General features: G+C 46.7%; 1 protein-coding gene across 1 annotated transcript in view; it reads left to right on the top strand.

Annotated features, from left to right (window-relative positions):
- The window catches only part of LOC140911863 (neuronal acetylcholine receptor subunit alpha-7), a 133,082-nt gene that overhangs the window by 83,496 nt on the left and 29,947 nt on the right, over positions 1–19,639 (top strand). The window contains exon 8 of the mRNA XM_073345879.2: positions 692–778. Coding sequence (XP_073201980.1) covers positions 692–778 — 87 coding nt within the window. The remainder of the gene's footprint in view (positions 1–691; positions 779–19,639) is intronic.

Below are 19,639 nucleotides of genomic sequence, written 5' to 3'. Positions count from 1 at the left end.
GGCCACCGCAGAGTGCTGTTCAGAATCCCACCTGTAGTTAGTAAATGGACTTTTTCTGGCCTGCGTTTTGCAGGAGCTCACACTAGGTGCTCCTAATGGATTCTTCTGGCCTTAAAATCCAGTCTCATCTATGAAACACGATGAGTCCAGGGGCAATGACAGACCAGGTGGAACTCTGAGACCAGTTTGAGACCTGCAGTTTGTTGGAGGAGGGAGTCTGAATTTGTCTCCCTGGGGTGTACTGGTGAGAAGCTAGGAAGCATAGTTACCTGCACGGTGGAGAGCTGGGATTTGAGGAGGCCAGAGTAAAAGAGCTAGAGTAGGCAGGGCAAGAGGAAATGGTGGAGTTCAGAGCGGAAGAGTCAAGGCCACAAGGTACACAGGCAAGGTTGCAGCGATTGTGTTCAGCAGCTTTGCAGCGCAGGAGGGAGAGAGCTCTGGGTCAAGGGTTATTGGCAGCCAAAGCAAATAGGGAAACTGGGGAGAAGGGGAACAGAGAGTAGATGAAGATGCACTGGAGGATGCATCTTTCCTAGCAGAAGCTCTTCTCTTGGAGACGAGGAAGCGGAGATGAAGCCATGGGCTTGCTTAGCTAGTGACCAGGACAGGGTTTTATTTCATGGCCAAGATGTTAGTGGAATGGCCACACCAGTTCAGCAAAAGTCACACTTATCCTTTCTTTTCCATCCAGGCATCACTGTCCTGCTGTCTCTGACAGTGTTCATGCTGCTTGTGGCGGAGATCATGCCTGCCACCTCGGATTCTGTCCCTCTAATAGGTACGTGCGTTTTCCATGCTACCTGCACCCAGGGCTGTGACCTTGCTTCCCAGGCTGTTTTGGAATGGCTCCATGTCGCGCCTGGAGACTCCCTGATCAGTAGTACAGGGGGCAAGGCGCTTGTTCAGACCATACAAGCAATGCACACATGGAAAACCGGCTTCACGTGTAAAGGTTTGTGTGAGGGGAGCAAAAGGGGGTTAACACTTAGTCTTGGGGAGGTGAAGCACAAGGGCTTTATGATGTTCCCAGAACCCCAAGATACAGATATATGGTGGGATCTTCAGATGCATTCAGACTAGGCTTAACTCAGTGCTAGTGAACCCAGAGGGAAAACCCTCATTGCCTTCAATGGGAACAGAGTTGGCCAGCACAGAGCACTTGTGAAAATCCTATCCCCAGACTCCTATCTCAAAATGTCACTGTCTGAGCGACAATTCCTTCTCCTCCTCCCCGTGAGCAGCCCTCCAGTTTTCACTAAGCACCCCTCACTCGCCCCTCCCTACCCACCTTCCCCCTCTGCTCTCCTTTGCCCTTCTCCTAAAGATGCCAATCACAATTAAAAGGAATACTGGGAAAACCCAACTGCATTACTGATGCATTTTCAACACACCGAGTGAATGGGCTAAATTAGTTGCTTGGTTGCCCCCACTGCAACTTGTTGCTCTCCATCTGGACTTTCTCCAATTTATCCTCAACTTTCCTGAAACATAGTGCCCAGAACTGGGCATAATACTCCAGCTTAGGCCTTATCAGCACGGAGCAGAGTGGAAGAATTACTTCTCGTGTCTTGCTTACAACACTCCTGCTAATCCATCCCAGAATGTTAGTTTTGCAACAGTGTTACATTGTTGACTCTGATTTAATTTGTGATCCACTGTAACCCCCAGATCCTTTTCTGCAGTATTTCTTCCTAGGCAGTCATTTCCCATTTTGTATTTGGGCAATTGATTATTCCTTCCAAAATGCAATACTTTGCATTTCTCCTCATTCATGCACTACACAATGTACTGTATCTAAGTGTTCGTCTACACTGAGGGAAAAAAAAGTGTGTTCTTAACTCGGGTTAAGATGGTAGTGAACACACTGCAGCTCCGCTTTTAACTTAGTAGGTCAAGTTCCTCTTCAGGCAGCCCTACAGGCATTACCTTGAGCGGCTAACCTGAGCTGATGTCTTCCCTGCTATTTTACCCCAAGAGAACTGAGGCACAGGAGGGCTAAGTGATTTGCCCAAGGTCACCCAGGAAGGCTGCAGCAGAGCCGAGAACTCTGCAGCAGAACATCTAAATTTCAACCCAGCGCTTTCATCACCTTCCTTTCTAATATATTCTTTTGGGAGAGTCAAATGACACAGAAGGTGAAAGAGTCATTCTTATTCCTCTAGAGAAATTGAGTTGTCTAGAATTTTGGGCAGATTGGTAGTAATACCAACATGCTTGCAGGCTGGGATGCCAGCTGAATTTCTTCAACATCACCAAGCCCCAGTGAAAGTGAAAAGCTTGACTTGTAGGGTATGTCTTCACTGCAATTAAAAACCCGAGCCTGGCCCGTGCCAGCTGACTCAGGATCACAAGGCTCAGGCTAAGGGTCTGTTTAACTGCAGTGTAGACATTCAGGCTCGAGCCTAGGACCCTGCAAACATCTACACTGCAATTAACCCCTTAGCCCAAGCCAGCTGGCACAGGCCAGCCGCAGGTGACTAATTGCCGTGTAGACATACCCATAGTTACTTTTGGAAGTCAGATGCATAGCAGACTACAGAAAATTTAAACAGCCATTGTGCATTACGTATTAATTATATTGTAGTCATGCCTGCAGGCTACATTTAAGATTGTGGCCCCATTGAGCTAGCCATGTTCATCCCTAGGGAGAAAGAACAGGCAACCACAAACATACCAGAAACTTGCTCCATGTCACATGTACCAGTGGACAACTAAGGCCTTGCAAAGACTGCATAGTATGCAAATACAGCTGCACTTATTCCAGGTGGCTTGATGCAACACACATGTTGCAAATACTACTGAAGCATTACAGAGTATGCTCCCTGCAGAGTTTGTTTCAGATGGCAGCCCTCCATTTATTTCAGAGGAATTTAAAATATTCTTCAGGAGAAGCTCAGGGATGAACGTGAGCTCAGCTGCTGATCAGAATGCATTGCATAAAGACAAGACGCGTCAGGGTATCAGAGCTCCCTCTGAGAGACAGCTGTTCCATAAACCTCAGTATGTGTGATTTACGCAGGCCAGAGTTAACAAAAGAATTGAATGAAAATCTTAAGGACTCTCAGCGTGTGCTTCCCAACTACTGTGCAGTTGAGGAGGCTGTTGTCTGTAGGACCCCCGCCTCGTTTGTTGCAGAAGTTGGAAGGTGTGTATGAATGAGGCAGGGGACAGCAGGAAGAGAAACCAAGGTCTCATGGTTAGGGCAATTTAATGCCACCCTGGTGAACTGGATTCTATCCCTGCCTCTGCCACAGGGTTACTGGGCATGTCACTTAAACCAAAACTATCCTCATTTTCTGTGTTGCCCAGGGGTCTGAATGGCAGAAGAGCTGAGTGCTCACATCTGCAACTGAAGTTAAAGGGAGCTGTGCTTTGAACATATGAACTGCTATATAGAATGCTACGTACTCAGAACAATCAGATCCCAGGTGTCTCAAACTAGGCATCCAAAATTAGTGGATACTTTTAATCTATATCTCTGTGCCATTGTTCCCTGTCTGTACCAGGGGGATACCACCATCCCTTGACCTCACAGGGGTGTTGTGAAGATAACTTCAGTCCTGTTTGTGAAGCACTCAGGTACTGTAGTGATGAGCACTGCACAGAAGCCCCGGAGACAATTAATCACGCTCTCTTTGGAGCAGGGTTTGAATAGAGCGCAGAGAACAAAGCCTGAGGCCATACATTGGCCACCAGGAGAAAACACAATATTGTCCAGCCTGTACACTGACTGAGCCATGGGCCTTCTCAAAAAAACAGAATGTGATTGTGTAATTAAAGACTGTATCATAATTCATACACACAAGGAGGCTGAATCAAGCCTGCACAGGCAACCTTCAATCTGGCATTTCCTAACTTTGGAGCGCTTGGCTTTGCAACCTTAACGTTCTTTTCAGGTAGTTTTTTGTGTATAACATCACTATAGAAGGTTTCAGAGTAACAGCCATGTTAGTCTGTATTCACAAAAAGAAAAGGAGTACTTGCGGCACCTTACGGACTAACCAATTTATTTGAGCATAAGCTTTTGTGAGCTACAGCTCACTTCATCGGATGCATACTGTGGAAAATACAGAAGATGTTTTTATACACACAGACCATGAAAAAAAATGGGTGTTTATCACTACAAAAGGTTTTCTCTCCCCCCACCCCACTATCCTGCTGGTAATAGCTTATCTAAAGCGATCACTCTCCTTACAATGTGTATGATAATCAAGGTGGGCCATTTCCAGCACAAATCCAGGGTTTAACAAGAACGTCTGAGGAACAGTGGGGGGGGGGGGAGAGGGGGGAGGAATAAACAAGGGGAAATAGGTTACTTTTTATAATGAATCAACCATTCCCAGTCTCTATTCAAGCCCAAGTTAATTGTATCCAATTTGCAAATTAATTCCAATTCAGCAGTCTCTCGTTGGAGTCTGTTTTCGAAGTTTTTTTGTTGAAGGATAGTCACTTTGAGATCAGAAATCAAGTGACCAGAGAGATTGAAGTGTTCTCCGACTGGTTTATGAATGTTATAAATCTTGACATCTGATTTGTGTCCATTTATTCTTTTACGTAGAGACTGTCCAGTTTGACCAATGTAAATGGCAGAGGGGCATTGCTGGCACATGATGGCATATATCACATTGGTAGATGTGCAGGTGAATGAGCCTCTGATAGTGTGGCTGATGTTATTAGGCCCTGTGATGGTGTCCCCTGAATAGATATGTGGACACAGTTGGCAACGGGCTTTGTTGCAAGGATAGGTTCCTGGGTTAGTGGTTCTGTTGTGTGGTATGTGGTTGCTGGTGAGTATTCGCTTCAGGTTGCGGGGGCTGTCTGTAGGCAAGGACTGGCCTGTCTCCCAAGATTTGTGAGAGTGTTGGGTCGTCCTTCAGGATAGGTTGTAGATCCTTGATAATGCATTGGAGGGGTTTTAGTTGGGGGCTGAAGGTGACGGCTAGTGGCGTTCTGTTATTTTCTTTGTTAGGCCTGTCCTGTAGTAGGTGACTTCTGGGAACTCTTCTGGCTCTATCAATCTGTTTCTTCACTTCTGCAGGTGGGTATTGTAGTTGTAAGAATGCTTGATAGAGATCTTGTAGGTGTTTGTCTCTGTCTGAGGGGTTGGAGCAAATGCAGTTGTATCGCAGAGCCTTGCTGTAGACAATGGATCATGTTGTGTGGTCAGGGTGAAAGCTGGAGGCATGTAGGTAGGAATAGCGGTCAGTAGGTTTCCGGTATAGGGTGGTGTTTATGTGACCATCGTTTATTAGCACTGTAGTGTCCAGGAAGTGGATCTCTTGTGTGGACTGGACCAGGCTGAGGTTGATGGTGGGATGGAAATTGTTGAAATCATGGTGGAATTCCTCAAGGGCTTCTTTTCCACGGGTCCAGATGATGAAGATGTCATCAATATAGCGCAAGTAGAGTAGGGGCATTAGGGGCGAGAGCTGAGGAAGTGTTGTTCTAAGTCATCCATAAAAATGTTGGCATACTATGGGGCCATGCGGATACCCATAGCAGTGCCGCTAATTTGAAGGTATACATTGTCCCCAACTGTGAAATAGTTATGGGTAAGGACAAAGTCACAAAGTTCAGCCACCAGGTTAGCCGTGACATTATCGGGGATAGTGTTCCTGACGGCTTGTAGTCCATCTTTGTGTGGAATGTTGGTGTAGAGGGCTTCTACATCCATAGTGGCCAGGATGGTGTTATCAGGAAGATCACCGATGGATTGTAGTTTCCTCAGGAAGTCAGTGGTGTCTCAAAGGTAGCTGGGAGTGCTGGTAGCATAAGGCCTGAGGAGGGAGTCTACATAGCCAGACAATCCTGCTGTCAGGGTGCCAATGCCTGAGATGATGGGGCTCCCAGGAGTTCCAGGTTTATGGATCTTGGGTAGTAGATAGAATATCCCAGGTCGGGGTTCCAGGGGTGTGTCTGTGCGGATTTGATCTTTTACTTTTTCAGGGAGTTTCTTGAGCAAATGCTGTAGTTTCTTTTGGTAACTCTCAGTGGGATCAGAGGGTAATGACTTGTAGAAAGTGGTGTTGGAGAGCTGCCTAGCAGCCTCTTGTTCATATTCTGACCTATTCATGATGACAACAGCACCTCCTTTGTCAGCCTTTTTGATTATGATGTCAGAGTTGTTTCTGAGGCTGTGGATGGCATTGTGTTCTGCACGGCTGAGGTTATGGGGCAAGTGATGCTGCTTTTCCACAATTTCAGCCCATGCACGTCGGCGGAAGTACTCTATGTTCCTCGTGGCTGGACTTTACTAAAACTAGACAAGCCATTTACAACACACACTTTGCTTCTCTACAAAAGAAAAAGGACACTAAACTTTCTAAACTACTACATGCCGCAAGGGGCCACAGCAATGGTTCCCTCAACCCACCCAGCAATATTGTTAACCTATCCAACTATACTCTTAGCCCAGCAGAAGCACCTGTCCTATCTCAGGGCCTCTCCTTCTGCCCCTCCACCCCCACAAACATGGTACAGTTCTGTGGTGACCTAGAATCCTATTTTCAACATCTCTGACTCAAGGAATATTTCCAACACACCTCTGAACAACATACTAATCCACAGAGAACTCCCTACCAACACTACAAAAAGAAGGATTCTAGGTGGACTCCTCCTGAAGGTCAAGACAGCAGACTGGACTTCCACATAGAGTGCTTCCGCCAATGTGCACGGGCTGAAATTGTGGAAAAGCAGCATCACTTGCCCCACAACCTCAGCCAGTTGCTGCCATTCACTCTGCTACTCTCCTGCTCAGTGCTTAAGCCACTTCCCTAGTAGCTGGTGGGGTGGGGACCTGGGACCACGCACTACTCCGGGTCCCAACCCAGGGACCCTGTAAGGCAGAGGTGGGCAAACTATGGCCCGCGGGGCCCTCCCGCCTGCCCCCTGAGCTCCTGGCCTGGGAGGCTCGCCCCCTCCCCTGCTGTTCCCCCTCCCCTGCAGCCTCAGCTCACTGCGACATCGTTGCAATGCTCCCGGCAGGGGTGGGGCGGCTGCGAGCTCCTGGGGCAGCGCAGCTGCAGAGCCCAGCCTGACCCAGTCTCTGTCCTGCGTGGTGCATGGCTGGCTCCAGCCGGGCGGTGTGGCTGCCTGTCCTGGCAGCGCAGTAAGGGGACGCGGGGGGTTGAATAGAAGGCAGGGGAGTTCGGGGTGGTGGTCAGGGGTGTGGGTGGGGTTGGGGCGGTCAGAGGGTGGGAAACAGGGGGGTTGAATGGGGGCAGTCGGGGGACAGGGAGAAGGGGTGGTTGGATGGGGCAGGGGTCCCAGTGGAGCAGTCAGGAATGAGAGGAGGGGTTGGATGGGACGGCAGGGAGCAGTCAGGGGCAGGGGTTCTGGGGATGGTCAGGGGACACAGAGAAGTGGTGGTTGGATGGGGCAGGGATCCCAGGGGGGTGGGCATTCAGGAATGAGAGGAGAAGTTGGATAGGGTGGCAGGGGTTCTGGGGGCAGTCAGGAGATAGGGAGCAGGGGGATGGATGGGGCAAGGGTCCCAGGGGGGCCATCAGGGGGCAAGAAGTGGGGGATAGGGGACGGGGGCCAGACCACGCCTGGCTGTTTGGGGAGGCACAGCCTCCCCTAACCAGCCCTCCATACAATTTCCAAAACCTGATGCAGCCCTCAGGCCAAAAAGTTTGCCCACCCCTGCAATAAGGAGCGGCCGCCTGCTGCTTCCCTTTAACTTTTGCCTTTGTGCCGTCCTGGCCCACTTCCCTTTTTAGCCCCAGTACCTTCCTTGCTCACCTGGCTTCAGTCAGCACTGATCTGTCCAACCCTAAGGCTCCTGCAGCCAGCCAGGAACACCATCCTTGCACCTCTAGCTCCAGCCAGCAAACTGATCTGTTCTCTCTAGCAGCTCCTTATATGAGCCTGCTATGTACTGATTGGCTGCTCCCTGCAGCCTCTCCAGGCAGCCTGGAGGACTCACCTCTTCTGCTCTTTTGCTGGGTGGAATGTGGTCGGACCACAGGGCCTCCAGCAGGGGGCCTCTGGGCCAAAATACACTCTGTCACAGGCCCTCATTAAATAGAATGCCTATATGGAAGCAGAGCTCTTCTGAAAATCTGGGCCCAGGTGTGGCTACTAAACACTTCTGAAAATCTGGCCCAAATTCTTTTGCTTTTAAGAATGCTGGTTCTTACCTTTTAAAAAAAAAAAAAAATCTTCAGCCGTGCAGTGACATAATTGGTGTGTAGCATTGTGTTATTGCTCTTGCAGAAATTGGAGGGGGGGAAGACCTTCTGTGCCCCCCTCTCCCCCTATGTGTTGCCTCTGTCACGTACCTTATTTCTCTAATAACTTGAGACTGCCATGGCTACAACTACGCTGCATACAGCAGCCCGACACAACGGACCATGGAAGAGACGAGCTGCAGATTTAGAGGACATCATTACCTGCTTGTCATGGATTATTTTTCCAGGTATATAGAAATAATGTACTTGAAAGATATAATATGTTGCAGTGTTATCAAGAAACTGAAGTGCATTTTTGCTCATTTCGGTATTCCAGAGCAACGAGTGATGGAGAACGGACCAAAATTCACTGCAGCACAACTTAAGTCATTCCAAGTGAAATATGATTTTGAGCATATTACTAGCAGCCCACATTACCCACAAGCAAATGAAGAGGCTGAAAGAGCTGTACAGACAGCCAAGAAAATCCTACAGCAGGAAGATCCATTCTTTGGTCTTCTGAGTTACAGATCAACACCAATAGCAGCTATTTTGAAGCTACTACTGGAGGAGAGGAAGGTGATCAGGAACAGTCAATATGGATTCACCAAGGGCAAGTCATGCCTGCCCAACCTGATTGCCTCCTATGATGAGATAACTGGCTCTGTGGATATGGGGAAAGCGGTGGACAAAATATATCTTGACTTTAGCAAAGCTTTTGACGGTCTCCCACAGTATTCTTGCCATCAAGTAAAAAAGTATGGACTGGATGAATGGACTATAAGGTGGATAGAAAGCTGGTTAGATTGTCGGGCTCAAAGGGTAGTGATCAATAGCTCGATATCTAATTGGCAGCCGGTATCAAGCAGAGTGTCCCAGGGGTCTATCCTGGGGCCGGTTTTGTTCAACATCTTCATTAATGATCTGGATGATGGGATGGATTGCACCCTCAGCAACTTCACAGATGACACTAAGCTGAGGGGAGAGGTAGATATGCTGGAGGGTAGGGATAGGGTCCAGAGTGACCTAGGCAAATTGGAGGATTGGGCTAAAAGAAATCTGATGAGGTTCAACAAGGATAAGTGCAAAGTTCTGCACTTAGGACAGAAGAATCCCATGCACTGCTACAGGCTGGGGGTTGACTGGCTAAGTGGCAGTTCTGCAGAAAAGGACCTGGGGATAACAGCGGATGAGAAGCTGGATATGAGTCAGCAGTGTGCCCTTGTTGCCTAGAACACTAACGGCATATTGGGCTGCATTAGTAGGAGCATTGACAGCAGATCAAGGGAAGTGATTATTCCCCTCTATTCAGCACTGGTGAGGCCACATCTGGAGTACTGTGTCCAGTTTTGGGCCCCCCACTACAGGAAGGATGTGGACAAATTGGAGAGAGTCCAGCGGAGGACAACGAAAATGATTAGGGGGCTGGGGCACATGACTTATGAGGAGAGGCTGAGGGAACTGGGTTTATTTAGTCTGCAGAAGAGGAGAGTGAGGGAGGATTTGATAGCAACCTTCAACTACCTGAAGGGGGGTTTCAAAGAGGATGGAGCTCGGCTGTTCTCAGTGGTGACAGATGACAGAACAAGGAGTAATAGTCTCAAGTTACAGTGGGGGAGGTCTAGGCTGGATATTAGGAAACACTATTTCACTAGGAGGGTGGTGAAGCACTGGAATGCGTTACCAAGGGAGGTGGTGGAATCTCCATCCTTAGAGGTTTTTAAGGTCATGCTTGACAAAGCCCTGGCTGGGATGATTTAGTTGGTGTTGGTCCTGCTTTGAGCTGGGGGTTGGACTAGATGACCTCCTGAGGTCTCTTCCAACCCTAACCTTCTATGATTCCATTGGATTTAGTCCAGCACAACTCAGAACTACTGTTCCAATTTTGGAAAAGAACCTGTTTCCAAGGTGGCCAGAGATGGAGAGAGCGGTGAAATTGGATAAAAAGGTTAAAGGAGCTTATGAACACTTTTGCAACAGACACTCAGAGAACGGCTGGGTCTAGAATCTGGTGACTGTGTTCATGTCAGATTGGATGGAGAAGGATGGACAACTCCAGCTGTCATGAAGAAAAAGTATTCAGTGCCCAAATCATATGTGATTGAGACTGACAGTAGAGAGTTCAACAGAAACCGTCAACAGCTACAGTTTATTCCTCAGAGAGAGTGATCAACAGAGCAAACCCTATAAATGGCAGATGCAGAACAAGATGATAACTCAAGGATTCCAAATCGACCACAGTCAGATGTTGCAACTGGGGACAGCCCAATGAGCAAGTCATTATGCGTTTGGGTCATGTAATTTGAAAACCAGTACAATTTAGAGACAGACTGATTTGTTCAGAGCTTCAAAGATAGTGTGATAATGTAAATACAGTAAATGTCAGGAATGCAGAACATAAAGGGGGAGATGTGATAGAATAATAAACTGTATTATACTTTTCAGCCACTTGCTGGCACTGTGTGTCAAATACCATATTTAAATGAACCTCAGCCATACGTGGCAGAGCATTAAAGGATCTTATGATGAACACAACTGGTGTGTATAAGCAAGCTCTGTAGCCAGACCATGTCTGGTACAGAGAAACATGACACTGCCCCCAATGCACTTCTGGGGTGCTGTATTTCAGTTTTTTCTCCAAGCAGAAGCAATGACCACACCCTCCCTCTGCTGGTGAGTGTACTGCTTGGTACCATAGATGACTGCCCTTGCTTGCACCCCACCAGGGAAAGAGCATACAGGTCAGCATGCTAGCTGTTCGCTGTGTGCCTTGCAGCATGCTATGGAGGAGTCCTGCTCTGCTGTTAGCACAAGAGACCCCCACAGTCCTCAGAGGGTCTGAGTTTCAGGAGTGTGGTATATTCAAAGCCTGCCTTGAAGCTCACTGACAAAAATGAAGGCTGAGTTTCTGAGGACTCACATGGGACACTGAACTAAGGAACAGAGAAGTCAGGAAACCACTGAGATTAATTTCATTGATTTATATTTAAAATCTTAACAGAGCCAACAAACCCAGTGACGTGGATACAAAGCATTTGAACGCTGTGATATATAAAAGACAATGGCTGAGCTAGAACCAAACTCAGTCAACTATAACAGCAAGGCTTTATTGCTGAGCCCTGGGGAGTCCCTGCAAGCCCTGAAAGCTGTGGAGTGCAACCTTTGTTAAGACCTTTGGAGCATGATTATACAGCAATCACTGAGGCCTGAACTTATCCATCCCTAGAACAGCTGATTCCTCCCTAGGGCAACCTTCCTGGCTGCACTTGTGACTTGGCCTATTTTTAATTTTTTTTTTATGATGACATCTATACAAATGGATAGAACAGTGCATGGGAGTAGGGGGCATGTATAAAGCCAGGAAACTCCAAACTCACTACATAAATCGTTGGGCTTGATGGATAATCATTGGGTGACATCCTGCGGCCCATGCTCTGCAAGAGACCAGGCTAGATGGATATGAATTTTTGCACACATTAACTCTTCCTCACTAGAGAATGCAAAAACGTAATGGTGATGTCACACTTCCCCCCACACACACATCATGTATGGTACACCTAACCTGTGCACAGAGATCAGTCCTGAATATTTGCTGAGGCTGTAACTGAGGTTTTGCATTGTACTAGGAAGGCAATTAATGTGTTATGCAACCGATCTTTCAGAAGAAGTAAGGCTTTTTAGTGACGATGTGGAATCTACCACCATCAGTCAAACAGTGCTACGTTAGCATTAAACAGTTCAGAGGTGTTCTCTGACTTACTATTTCCTTGTTTGTAAGAGTTTGCACTGGGGGCAGGGGTATGTCAGACTTAACCTCAGTCTCTTTTAAACAAAGATTTTGCTTATGGAATACGACCACACACACACAATGCATAAAGAAAAAACAAATAACTTTAAATCAAGAGGTTGTACTTCCATCCAAACTCTTGTGTCATCATACAGCTAATCAAAGAACAAGGTACATTATTCCTTTAAAAACAGGTTCAGAACTGAAAATGTTCCTATATTGTGTGTATAGTGAAGCACAAAGGATTTAAATGAATAACTACTGCCTGATTAAAACATGGTAAGCAAATAAAGCCCTACATAATTATACACATTGCTTATCATTTGGCTTACAGTAGTATCTAGAGGCACAACTGATGTCAGTGGGCTTTTCTTCATAGGTTTCAGCCTCCCAAATGGACACAGAATAACAATTATAACAGAATACAAACTGCAATTTCATAAACATTGCAATGATATCTAGACACAACTACATACAGATTTAAAAAAGTGAATGCCTTAAAAGTCAGGCTCCTAAATCTGTATTTGGGCAATTAATACATGGCTTTATTTTCAGAACTGTGACTCTCCCAGCAACTCCTGTTGAAGTCATGAATGCCAGCACTTTTGAAAATCAGGGAAGTAATTTAGTTCCCTAAATATGAACATGACACAGGCTAACTTTAGGCCCTTAGTTGTTAAACTATTGGTCACAGACTGGACTGCATGTACTATTCTGCACTGTAGGGTAATGCAGACCCTGGTTTTGATCTTCCACCCCGCTGAACCAGTTTTATGCTGCTCAGTGGTGGAGCTACGCCAGGAAGGGTGATGGATCATTGATGGTAGGCTGGAGAACGAGCCTACCCTGCACTCACCTGGCAGTGGCAGCTCCTGTCCCATAGGGCTGGACCTGGCTACCCACTCCAAGCATTGGGGTCACAGTGCCTTTCAGGCTTGGCCCGGCCACCCCTCCATCATGAGGGGGGGACAGCCAGGCCAAATTTGTGTGAGTAGCATAGCACATGAGGTCGCAGCACCACACAACCATGCATGCCATGGTACAATGCCTGGAATGACAGGAGCTGCTGCTGCCCATCCCACACTGATGTGGCTTGATCTCCAGCACCATGACTTGATCATGGCTTGATCTCCAGCATACACATAAAAACCCCCAGGAGGGGTGATCACCACCCCGCCCCCCATTAGCTCCACTACTGATGCTGCTGTGACTCCATCCACTTCATTGCATGCACACTGCTGTAAAACTGGATAGATCAGGCCCTCTGTGTCTCAGCCTGATCATCTCCTTCACTCTGGCTCTGATCCGATGCCCACTGCAGTCAGTCAGTGGGAGTCTCTCCATTGACAGCAGGGGGCCTTGGATCAGTCCCCTATGGGTATTAAGATAGAGGAGAAAGTGTAGTGACACAACAGAACACTTACCTTAAGAGCACCATTAAACAAGATTTCAGCTTAGGGACACTGCTAAATGAAGCTTTCAGCTGACTGCTTCCTCTCACCTCCAGCCAGCGTTCTGAGACACTTTGCTTTCAGAGCACTTCAGCAAACTGGATATAGGAATCCGTCTGCTCATGAACCAAATTGAAATGATCAGAACTTTGATATTGCTGGACTGATTCTCCTCTTCCCCACAAGCATGCTTTGAACCTTACATCTCCATGAGTTCTACTATAAACAAAGTCTTCAATCATTTTTGGAGTTCTCCTCCTGCAGTAATCCAACTCACAATGAGTACAGGCAAACCAAGGGGTTTTTAATGTTCAAATAACTCCAAAAGAGCTTAACTATTTCCCCCTCAAACTTTCTCCAAAATCAGAGTGTCGCTTTTGGGTTGGGAGTCAACATCTCACTCTGAAAAGGCATTTTATTACAGTTACAAGCATCTAAAACAGCGTGTGTGTGTGGGGGAATGTTTCATCTGGAAGTTGGAACCCACTCATCAGGATATAATAAATTGCTGTCTGTTCACTATATGGTATGTGAGTAACTCTAGTTATAACCATGCCAGCTAGAGTTACTTGCAAAGTAAAGCTTGTCAGACACGATGTCGAATGTTGCACTAAAATCAAGAGCTATTATCGCAGCCAGATGTTATAGCCACAGCATTCCCCTCTTCCACTCATGACAGAGTTAATCTGGCACCACTTGCTTTTTCTAATCTGTGATGTGTGCTTAGTGCTCACAGCTCTGTTATCATTAGTCGCTTGTTCTCTCCCCCACCGCTCCCTGAACATTTGGTCCATTATTTTACCAGGCATTGAAGTTAAAACCTGTGGATAAACATGACCTCAGTGGACACTTTGGGTGATTTCTACAATTCAACCATTTGGAACACAATGCTATAAATTATTGGGGGGAAACAGAGCTGTGTCTTGCTGACTACTAGAATTATAGATTTTAAGAGATAAGAACATAAGGCACCAGTGGTTCTGGCTAGAGGGAGGAAAATGAGATTAGGATCCTATTACCACTGTGGTCTTCAGCCCATATCCCTTCTGCTGCTGCCATTTTAGCATCTGCCCCTTCATCTTTCTGTCTCTTTTTTGATCAATTTCCTCCTTGGTCAGTGAGGAGGAAGCATCTGTGTAGGGAGGAGTGTCCCCAACATTCCTGTCCCCAGGTCTCTCCTGACTCTCCCTCGATACAACCAAACTTCTCTAGTGTGGCCAGCTGTCACGATTTTATCATGAATCTCACACTATTTTGTGTTGTTCCTAATGCACCAGTTCCTGGAGTCACAGGATTATGTCAGAATCTCAGTGTTCATATAATAAAATACAATAATAAATTAATAACTAATAAGTAAAAAATATCAACTCCTTATGGTTGCAGGAAAAAGCTTGAAAACATGACTTAAGTGCAACCAGCAGGTAAATAAAAAGAAATTTAAATTTAATTATTTTTTAAAAATCACATTATTTTTAAGGCAATCTCATGGTTTGGGAACATTTGGGGTTGGCAACACTGCAAAGTTCTGGTTCTGAAGCCAAATGGAGGCAAAGGACAGTGCAAGAGTTTCTAGCCAGTGCAATGTAGACTGACATTTCTCTCCTACAAGTACCCCCACTCTTGTCTCCTCGCTGTCCCTATCTCACCTTCCCACAATAGATCAGAACAAGCAGGACTGACCCTTTGACTTTCTATTCCCCCTTGGGTCCAATGGCACAGTCCAGCAAAGTGCTGAGTCCCGTACTTGTGTGAGTGGCTCTGCACTCCCAATAAAATCAGCACAAGCTGAGAGCGCACTGGAAACCTAGCAGGATTGGGCCCTTTGAAGGTCCTAGTGACTTCAAGGTGGAACTGGGCGCTCTCTGCATATGCTGCAAGTATTCTGAGTGACTCCAAGATCCTTGGGCCCGTTTTCCCTTTTGCCAGCGAAGAATTTATATTCTAAACCCAGGGTTTACCAGGTAGTGGGATGCCCAGAGACATCCCTAAAGCCTGCTGACTTTTATAGGGGAAAAATGCAGAGGGTGTAATCCTGGCTCCATTGAAGCCAACAGGTGTTTTGTTTGTGACTTTATGGGGGGGGGGGGTCAGGATTTCATCCAGGGTCTTCAGTGATTGGTTAGCTCAGATACTGCAACTCTGCCTCAGCATCCTGGCCATGTTTGTTGGTCTTGTTGAGAGCCTTAGACCAGACTTCCATGGGGACCTCTTTACTTCCTCCTGCCCCTTGAGCCTTCCTTCCTCCTTGCAGCATGGAGTGAAATTACTCAAGAGCAGTAAGTCCTTGTCAAGGTACCTTCCCCACTCTGAACTCTAGGGGACCTGCATGAAAACCTCCTAAACTTACTTTTACCAGCTTAGGTTAAAACTTCCCCAAGGTACAAACTATTTTACTTTTGCTCTTGGACTTTCGCTGCCACCACCAAACGTCTAACACCAGTTACTGGGAACAAGTCTGTTTGGAAACATCTTTCATCCCAAAATCCTCCCAAATCTTACACCCCCTTTCCTGGGGAAGGTTTGATAAAAATCCTCACCATTTTGCATAGGTGACCACAGACTCAACCCCTTGGATCTTAAGAACAATGAAAAAGCATTCAGTTTCTTAAAAGAAGAATTTTAATAGAAGAAAAAGTAAAAAGAATCATCTCTGTAAAATCAGGATGGTAAATACCTTACAGGGTAATTAGATTCAAAACATAGAGAATCCCTCTAGGCAAAACCTTAAGTTACAAAAACACACAAAAACAGGAATATCCATTCCATTCAGCACAGCTTATTTTCTCAGCCATTTAAAGAAATCAGAATCTAACGCATATCTAGCTAGATTACTTACTAAATTCTAAGACTCTATTCCTGTTCTGTCCCCAGCAAAAGCATCACACAGACAGAGAGAGAGAGGCTTTGTTTCTCTCTCCCCCCAGCTTTTGAAAGTATCTTGTCTCCTCATTGGTCATTGTGGTCAGGTGCCAGCGAGGTTATCCTAGCTTCTTAACCCTTTACAGGTGAAAGGGTTTTTCCTCTGGCCAGGAGGGATTTTAAAGGTGTTTACCCTTCCCTTTATATTTATGACAGTCCTAGAGATGACAGAGAAAGAGTTCTCCAATTCATTTCTGCTCGATTTCCCGCACAGCCAGCCCCCACTCTTGCTCCCTGCGTGGTTTTAGTTTTTCTTACACTGCCCTAAATACACATGATGGGGCAGGTCCTCAGCTGCTGTGCACTGGCAGAGTTGCACGGAAGCTGAGGACATGCCCTGATGTCTCCAAACAAACCTTGATATTTCACTGTAGTCCTGCAACAAACCCATTCAGTGAGGCAGGATGTCATACTATACTACCATACCCACCCCACAGCAGCAATTCTAATTTGCAAACTATTTCCATCTCTTTTATAGAATTTCCCACACCATCTAGGAGGACCATCACCTTACCTTAGAGCTTAGTTTCTCCTGCGCCGCTGACACACCCTCTATTGATTGCGGTCATTCGCTAGTTGTGGGACCTCTTCCCAGGTGATGCCAGTGCATTCAGTCCTCTTTCACTTTCTTCTGCCTCTTCTTCTTTGGCCTTCCACACTTTCTCTTTCCTCCCTGGAGTACGCCATTCACTGCTTGCTTAGCGTGTTGCCCATCTTCCAAACAGGGCATATGTACAACCACCTGAGCCTTCTCTCTGTGATGACCTTTTCTAAACTCCTGCTCTGTCGGCTCTCTGACTCTCCCTTTAGTTACTTTGTCTTCCTATGAAATGTGTAATATCTTCTTCAGCCATCTGCGATGGGCAGCCTCCAATCTCTTTTGGTTAGCCACTGTCATTGGCCAAGTCTCTGCTCGGTACAGTAGAGTGCTCTGTACAATCGCATGGTATACCCTGACCTGTAGTTTGGTGTGGTGACCTCTGTTTGACCACGGGTTGTTCATCCTTCCAAAAGCAGTGTTTCTTTTCCTAATCTCATATGAATCTCTCTCTCACAGCAACCTTCCAATGTCATCACACTCCCCAAGTGGCAGAACTCTACCTATTTGATTTCTTTTCCATACACGTGCACCTTTGTATCTGTTGTCCAGTTTCCTCCCTTCGTAATCTTGGTCTTCTCTGCATTTGCTTTCAATCCAATTTTTGTTGCTTTCTGTTCTCTCTCTGATGTAAGGGCAATCATTCCATTCCACATCGTCCTTGGGAAAGCAATGTCATCAGCAAAGTTAAGCACCACTGCAAGAATGAATAGCTGTTATTACTGATTATTTACAGCCCCCCCATTGGATAGCATCAGCCACTATATTTGCTAGGTGTCTGCTGGTAATTCAGTCTGTGATGCATTTCTAAAGGCCCAGGGACTCATGCCTACAACCCCCAGGTGCTGAAGCAGCTGCCTAGGTACTACACTACACATTATGCCTCTTCTAGCAATAAAAAGACAAAAAAATAAATCAGCCCTAGGAAAGCTAGTACCTCACTCTGGAAAGAGATTGCCTGCGCTTCTGTGCCTTGGAAGCAGCTATTCAAGTGTTACAAAGATGCTAAGGAAACAGCATGTGTTTTGAGACTATAAGAAGACTGGTTAATAGTCACCACTATCCCATTGATTTCTTCATGTTTTATAGAGATTTCAAAGCATTTCCCACATCCATACTTAGGTGGAGAATGAGTCACAGGGAAGTCAAAAGACCACAGAGCAAGTCAGCAATAGAAGTGGGGGTTGAAGCAAGGTCTCCTGGCTCCTCTGACATACTTCCCATTCCTGTCCCATGGCAGCCACCCAGGGGAGGGCAATGAAAAGAATGTAATTTCTTTCACAAATCAAGCTCACTTTATATTTCATTAAGCACTTGTGCCACTGAGGCTGCCTGAAGGGGGCTCCATCTGCTGCTGGTCAGTGCAGAGCTCAGCCCCATGGCCTGGAGACTTTAGCACCACCCCAGCTTGCTGGGCCCTGGGGACAGCTCAGCACACACGTGACATGTCTATTATGTTTCTAATTCACCACCGCAAACAGCATTGCTTTTGACATCACTCGTGCCCTGAGAGTCTCCAAGCCAATGAGAATGCAGGCTGCACAAGGAGTTACAAAGGCAAATCCGTGTGTCTCTTGCTAACACAGGCCACCCCATTACCCATGCCTGGTCATGCAAGCTTTGTTTAGTGACACAGATTCTTAGCCTGAGCCTACTACCAATGGTTTCCATGGGCACAAGACTGGACCCCAGGAAAGGTCAAAGGAGCAGATCCTAGAAGTCAGATGCAAAGGGTATGTCATTCCATTCAACTCCATTTGCCAGTGGGATGTGCCATGTTGAGGAGGGGGCTTAGTAGCCAAGTCATGTGGTGCTGGGGGTCTCCATTTGCAGTAAATGGAAGAGGGAGTGGCTTTAATTCCTGTACAGGTATCCGTTGTTGGCATGTTCTTGTTTTCTTTCAGTGAGCTTAACTGTCCTAGGCCTGTCTGCCCTGCCACCAAAGGTGGGACTGCAGCACACACAGAGCAAGCTTTGATCGCACTTTGCTCTAATAGCAAGGGCAGCGAAGCTGTGGCAGCTAGACCGCGGATGGGGCTGTACAGCCAGCTAGACTGGGTATGCCTACAAGTGTGGCAGTCACACCCTGGATTGCCGTGGAGTGCTGGTGTTATGCAGGAGGTCAGACAGCTGATCACAGGGGTCCCTGCTGGCCTATGCATCCCAATGACTTCTTCCCCTCACGTCATGTCAGCCCAAACCAGAACCTAACCCTGAACATTCAGATTGTTAGGTCCCCAAAATCCCACTGAAATTTGATGGGTACCTAATTCCTTAGGGTTCCTTTGCATCCCAGTCTAAAACCATTTTAAAGTCATTTCCTGTGAGGCTTAGTAACCTTACAGTGCCCCTTTAAATGTGCAATATTCCCCAATGTGCATAGTATTTCAGGGCAGTGACGGTTCTTGTGACATGTCTATTATGTTTCTAATTCACTGGGCATGTTGGGGCCTGTTCTGCTTACAGGGTACAGAGGGTTGGTACCCAGGGTACTGCAGCCAGGCCTGTCCGGAGAGTGGGGAAGTGGTAGCATTCTATCCTGAGAGCAGTGAAGAGACAAGGCCTGCGATCAGAGAGGTGCATTGCAGCTAATCCTGTCCTCCCAGCAACCAGTCTTCATGTGAACACACGGAAAGCTGGAAAATCCACTACTTCGCTGGGTAGTTCCTTTCAGTGGTTAATCCTGTCTGTTCCCCTCACAATGAGTAAAATC

The sequence above is a fragment of the Lepidochelys kempii genome, chromosome 5 (genome assembly GCF_965140285.1).
Source record: "Lepidochelys kempii isolate rLepKem1 chromosome 5, rLepKem1.hap1, whole genome shotgun sequence".
Lineage (NCBI taxonomy): Eukaryota > Metazoa > Chordata > Testudines > Cheloniidae > Lepidochelys > Lepidochelys kempii.
The sequence above is the reverse complement of the archived record's forward strand: the minus strand, read 5'-3'. Positions and strand labels throughout refer to the sequence as shown.